This window comes from Austrofundulus limnaeus, unplaced genomic scaffold (genome assembly GCF_001266775.1).
Source record: "Austrofundulus limnaeus strain Quisiro unplaced genomic scaffold, Austrofundulus_limnaeus-1.0 Scaffold212, whole genome shotgun sequence".
Classification (NCBI taxonomy): domain Eukaryota; kingdom Metazoa; phylum Chordata; class Actinopteri; order Cyprinodontiformes; family Rivulidae; genus Austrofundulus; species Austrofundulus limnaeus.
This window is the reverse complement of record NW_013952614.1, coordinates 992280-998956: the sequence shown is the minus strand read 5'-3', so window position 1 is coordinate 998956 and position 6677 is coordinate 992280. Positions and strand designations below refer to the sequence as shown.

Below are 6677 nucleotides of genomic sequence, written 5' to 3'. Positions count from 1 at the left end.
TGTGTGTGTGTGTGTGTGTGTGTGTGTGTGTGTGTGGGGTGGGGGTGTATTTGTGTGTGTGTATGTAGGTATGTATGTATGCATTTATGTGTGTGTATATGTGTATGTGCCTGATTGTCTGTGTAGGTATGTGTGTTTTGTGTATATTAATTAATGAGGTTATAATTACTGTATGTAGGTGTGAATGTGTATATGTGTGTGTATTTATTTATGTATGTGTGTATGGGTATAAGTACTTATATCTGTTTAAGTTTGGTTGCTGGGTGTTTGTTCTCTTCATTTGCTGATGGTCAGATGTCGAGTGTGGTGTCCTGTGTGTTATTGGTGTTCTTTTCACATGTTGTATAATTTGTATCGGTTTCTCTCCTTTCAGTTCTTGTATTTCTCTTCTACTTTTTTCCTTTTCTTCTTTACTATAGTGCACAAAAAAGCCACTGATGATGCAGAAATTAAGAAACTAACATTCAGTTTTGTTTTCTACTGAAGTTGCTTTAAAAAAAGTTCTTCCTGTTAACTAACACAAAAGTCGAGGTCACTTCCCTAGTGTTCTTTTTTCTTTTAGAAACTAACCCTGGGACAAAGCACTCGACAGATAGAATGAAAAAAGTCAAGAAAGGGACACCATCTCTGTCCCAACAAAGAAGCTGTTTTTCCTCCGCAGGAAAAATCAGCATCTGGCAATCAGATTTGACTCTTTTGCTAATGAGCAGATCTTTTGCCTATAAGCTCACGATACCTTCAATCGTTATCCAAAACAGCCAGCTTTGAAGCTCCGTTAAGTTTTATTTTAAAACTTCTGATGAGAAGTCTTTTATTTTGAAGAGAAGACCAAATCGAATCTGGCTCACTCCTTCGGGCAGAGGCAGATTTCCGGAGACACTGAAAAGCAAAACTTTGGAAGTTTTTACTGGTGGTAAGGGACCTGACCTGGCTTTCTTACCAACCCAGGTGAATACTTCCTAACGCTGAACCTGATGGTCCACACCTCCAGGTAAAGCTGAATGTTTTGACTAGTGTACCAGAGTTTGGGCTAACGCTTCGGCTGAGACCCAAAATGTTCGTCCTGGTTTCCTCACATACTGACAAGTTAAACGTTAGCACTAATATTCCTCCTTTCCTTCTATCTCTTAAACTTAAACATTGCCGTATAAGTTTCATGTACCTGCAAACATCTGGTTTATTAAGACCTTAAACCTGAAGTTCTGCTGTTTCTGTTAGAGTTGTCACATCGACATTAATTAGTGCGGACGCGTACTTGTTTTTGTTGATGTTTTAACTCACAACAAAATTTGATTGTTCACAATAAGATTTGAATTAGTAATTTATTTGATTCTGTAAATAAAAATCATTTATTTTAGATCAACTTAAATTCCTGAGTATGTTCACTTATTGTGTGGTATTCTCATATTTACACAGAGAAGGTGTTTATTCCTTAAACAGAAAAACTCGTAGTTTTCCTTATAACGTGGTTTTAAGAAGAGTAGGTTATACCCTATAAAGTGTAGGGTGTATAAATCCTATACTATGTTATAGAATTATTGTTTTCATTCAATTAAACATTACATTTGTAGTTAAAGTACACAAAGTACAATGACATCTGTCATTTGATATCCTTGTAACCCAACAGATTACCAAATAAATGAATAAAGATAACTTTGTCAGACAATGCAGGTTGCACCTGTTTATCATGCCATCTAAAATTTCACTTTCAAATTATCTGCTTATCTGTGAGCTTCACACACATCTGACAACCAAATTAGTTACTAGTTTGTCACATAATAAAATCCATCAGTTTTCTTTATTTGCTTTTCCTTTCCGGGTTGTGGGGGAGCTGGTGCCTATCTTCAGCAGTGGCTGTGCAAAAGGCGGGGTAGACCCTGGACAGGTTGCAAGTTCATTGTGGTCCTCAACATGACAAAGTATATTGTTTTTGTCTGATTTCTTTATCTGGGTTGTCTTTATCTTGTTTTTAAAAACACAAAAAAATTCTATGAAAAAGCCTGCAAACCTTCCCCATCATAACAAAATCTCATAAAAGGAGATTAAAATGCACAGTTGAACTTTTTGCTTTGAAGTATTACTTTAAATCTTGTCCTCTTTGTTAAAAAACATTAAATACAAATCTTTATAAAATTTACCTTTATTTTTAACTACCACCTTATTGTGGTGAGATTTGAACTTTTACCAAAGTAATTTTATGGTAAGGTACTTTTACTCAAGTATTACCTTGAGGTACTTTAAACAACCCTGGTATGAACAGATTAGTGTTCCTCGCCTGGAAGTGGGTGATCGGGGCCACACACTATAGAGCTAGGCCTGGGGGAGGGGCTTATAGGTGAGTGCCTGGTGACCAGCTCAAACGAATTACATGGGTTTGCCTTCATGTGGGCCAACCATCTGCAGAAGGGGCCATATGAGTTTGGTGCAGGTGGTTGCAATGGGTAATACCTAATGGTGGGGGCCTTAGCTCTCCAACCCTGGCCTACTAAACCTGGCTCTTGGGACATGGAATGTTACCTTTCTGGTGGAGCATGAATCTGAGCTTTAGCTTGAGATTCAGAGCTAGATATTGCTGAGCTTACCTCTACATGGCATGTGCTCTGGACCCAATCACCTTGAGTGGCGCTGGACCTCATTCCATAAAGAATTAGTCCATGTTGAGAGGCACCAAGCTGGTGTGAGTCTACATACTGTATAACCCAGTAGATGAGAGGGTAGTTTTCCTATGCCTTTTGGGTAAAGGGACAAGCTCTAACAGTTGTTTGTGTCTATGCACTGAACAGCAGTTTGGAGTACTCAGCCTTTAGTAGGGGTGATAGAATGAACTCCAGCTAGGGACTCCTTCATTCTGCTAGAGGACTTCAGTGTCCATGTGGGTAATGATAATGTAGCCTGGAGTGGCATGATTGCAAGGAACAACCTCTATATGAACCCAAGAAGGTTCTGTTGTTGGACTATCAGTTTTTCCATCACAAACACCATGTTCAAACATAAGGGTATCAATGCACTTGGAACCAGGACACCCTAGGTCGTAGATAATGATAGACTTGGTGACCCCTGGTGGGTCCCCAACTGTACGGGGTGATCCACTTATAAGGGCACATTTTCCTTTGTTTCACTGTCTATTTAGGGTGCTGGAGAAGAGAGTCCAATTAATGGTTGAATCTCAGAATCAGGAGGAACAATGTGAACACCAAGAGGAGCCTGGGTGGTTCAGGCATCTGGTAAGGATGCCCCCATGGCACCTCTCTTGGAAGGTTTTCTGGGCATGTCCACTGGTAAGAGACTCTGGGGGGACCCATAGGCATGATTTGCAGGGGGGTTGGGGGGGGGGGGGGTTATGACCACCACAATATTTTAATCCAATCAATATAACCCACGCAGTAACATGACGTCGTTTGCACTAACACAATAATAAAAATGTAATTTCTTAATTGTTAAACTGATGTGGAACAGAAAATGTGCAGTAAACCTCTCAAATATCCTGAATTGTTTTATAAAAGTAAATGGTTCAATAAATAAATAAATAAATAAATAAATAGGCAGAGAGCATAACCCCCTTATGGTAGTATAAACAAAGTATAAACAACTGTGTTAAATCATTTTCATTTATTCAGAAGCCACACCGTTGCGCACCATACGCCCCCCCCACCACCACCACCCCGCGCGGTTTCAAGTGGTCTCAGTTGCGGTTCTGAAAAAAGCATTTTAAAATGATTTCAAAATATGTCTGGCACTTTGGAGAAAATCCAGGACTCACTGGAGGGATTATGTATCCCCTCTGTCCTGAGAATGTCTCGGAGTCCCCCAGGACATGGAGGGTGTCGCTGGGGAGAGCGGGGTCTCTCTGCTGCTGCCCCTGCGACCTGATCCCAGATAAGTGGCAGAAAACGGACAGACAATTTCTATTGTTAGTCTAAATTATTACATATAAAATTATAACTCTAATTCAAGCACAACAGCCTATTGTCAACATAATCATAGAGTGTGATTTATTTTCATCTCAAAATATCTTCAAACTAATGAAATATAAAGTTATTAGGGAGGAAAACCCGTCTGGATAACAGCAGACTGACTGCTGGTAAAATATACGACAGGTCTGGACCACTCGTGAATTTTGTTCGTATCTGAAAAAAATCTTAGAATACGAAAACATTGGTGAATGCCACAAATTCTCCTAAATCACTCGTATGCACAACTTAAGAACAAATCTGTGCGTACAAACGGTTCTTGCATGAGGCCAAATGTCTCTTGGCTAGCATGGGAAGAACTGGAAAAGGTGGCCGGACGTCCCTGTTTAAGCTGCTTCCCCTGCAACCCGACCCAATTCATTTAGAAGGCACTGTACTCAAGTATACACAATGCAACCTGAGGAAGAAGCCAGAGATGAGAAATGCTGCAAGGTTAGCATCAATTAAGCATAGACTTCAGCAAAAGAGAAGAGCAGCTTGAAGCTGAAATGAAGAAAATAAGCCTAATTCCTTTGATTCCTTTGGTAGCACAAAGCCAACAAGGTATGTAATGCTTAATGGCTGTATCAGAAATATCAGAAGTTTATTTTTTCTATTTTTCTTTGGTTTTCAAGGTTCTGACTGTAATAATCACATCAGTCTGAGGAAACCCCTTGTGTCAGGATGTGCTTCTAAGGAGTCAGATGGATGGATGGATGGAATCTAAAAGGCAAAGATGCTAACTTGTGACTGCCATACCCAGACTAAGGTCACACTAGAAGATCTTGACAATCATATTTAGTTTTTTTAGACAATTACAGAAACAGAGAACTTTCAAATCTTCTTCAAAGAATCAGTCAGGTGTACCTACCTCTTTACAAATGTGAAGTGCAAGAACCAAACCCATGAATCCAGTGGATGGATAGTTGCCCTTATTTTCCAGCCACACTTCATGAACATACATCATAAAAGCTGGATTGACCACCATCACCTGTTATGAATCAGCCAGCACATTCTCACTCCCTAGTCATACTGTATGGACATGTAGTCAAACCCCCTCTACATTATTGACGCATCAGGTACTCCCCTCTTGTCATTAATTGACAACATGAGAACAAGGAGAAAGAGCCCGTTTTATTTTTGAAAAAACGTTTAAATGTATTAACTCTAAACATCCAACCTCTGACCTTACTAACACATCAGTTAATGACAAGGGGGGGGGGGGGGTACCTGATGCATCAATAGTGATGCAGTGTGAGCCTGACCATGTGTCCATATATGACGACTAAGGAGTTTGAACGTGTTGAATCAGCAGTCTTCAAATGTATTGTTTATTTATTGTTATTGTTGCATTTTAAGCAAAAAGGAGAAAAGTAATGAAAATAATACTCACCAAATCTTTGTTGGCTTTTATTTTGGATTTTACTTTTGTGTATGATCTGTTAAAAAAACATATGACACAACTTAAAATCAAATGAACTCATTTAAAAAGAAAAATGAAAAAAAAAAGATTCCATATTTTATGTCGCATTATTTTTTAAATAAACAAGCCAAATTTCTTCTAATTACATCACTCACAGACTGACGCCCAACTTCCTTTCAGATAGAAACCATTTCGGCACACAGTCAAAGTTTAAAGGCTTCAGGATCAGAATAAAGTGAGACAGACCAAAAACAGTGAGTAAAATGCAGAAACGACTCCATTCCTATTTTTGTTTCTAAGACACAAAAAGTTTCGCACTGGGTTCTAAAACAGTCTTTGCGAGCTCTTGGACCAGTCTGGAACTCATGTCGACTTTATTGCATGAATCTCCAACCCATCCTAAAAGTGCCAGTATTGTGAATTGTGCAACATATATACAGTACACACAAATGTTTATTGTGAACAACCGTTAAGACTTTCAAATGTGTTGACAATTTCATATTTGTGTATGAATAATCATAAAAAAACAATAACAAAGACTATTTGACATCAAATAAAGTGTTTGGTTACTTTCAGTCTATTAAAAGGATTGTCTGGTCATTTTATAATAGTGGAGTCAGTCAATCAGCCATGAGATCAGCTGAAGAACATAAAGTATGAAGAGAAGAGTAAGAAGGCTTAAGGCTTTTTTAATTAGTCTTTCTTCAGAGTTATAAAACCATTCTCACACAGGACATACTGGTGTGAAAGAACACTGTCAGTCAACACTGAACCTTTACATTTTGCCTAAAACCGTTTTAGTTCCTCTTTGTTTTATTAACTAAACACAATCTTATCATGCAAATGTGTATGATAGATTGTGCATGTCATGTTGGTGTTGAGGTTGCTGAATATTTCAGTCTGCCTGATCAGCACGCCCAAATTTACTGTCAGTGAACCAATATTAACATCACAAATAACTGCTTGGACAGCAAGCAGTTCTTTTTTTAATTTAATTAAATTTTTTTAATTTTTATTTTATTATTATTTTTTGTTCTGCTCTCGGAGGAGTAAGACGCTTTTTCCCTCTCTCCTGCCCTCCCTTATCTTTCCCTGCTTGCTGCTCACAGCCTTCTCTACGTTTTCATCCAAAACCAAAAATGATGGATTTATTTTTATGGATTTGGTTAGCTGGTCTATTAAACATTATTTTTCCATGGGAGGACATGTCAAAGGTGGGACCTCTGTTCTGGATATATATTTGGATTCTGATCACTGGATTCTACAGATTGGCTTGATGGTCTCCTGGTGTTCTACAAAACAAC

General features: G+C 38.5%; 1 protein-coding gene across 1 annotated transcript in view; it reads right to left on the bottom strand.

Moving 5' to 3' along the window:
- The window catches only part of LOC106525115 (CMP-N-acetylneuraminate-beta-galactosamide-alpha-2,3-sialyltransferase 1), a 20408-nt gene that overhangs the window by 6685 nt on the left and 7046 nt on the right, over nt 1-6677 (bottom strand). The window contains exons 4-5 of the mRNA XM_014019227.1: nt 5344-5389; nt 4822-4941 (exon numbers count right to left, since the gene is read on the bottom strand). Coding sequence (XP_013874681.1) covers nt 4822-4941; nt 5344-5389 — 166 coding nt within the window. The remainder of the gene's footprint in view (nt 1-4821; nt 4942-5343; nt 5390-6677) is intronic.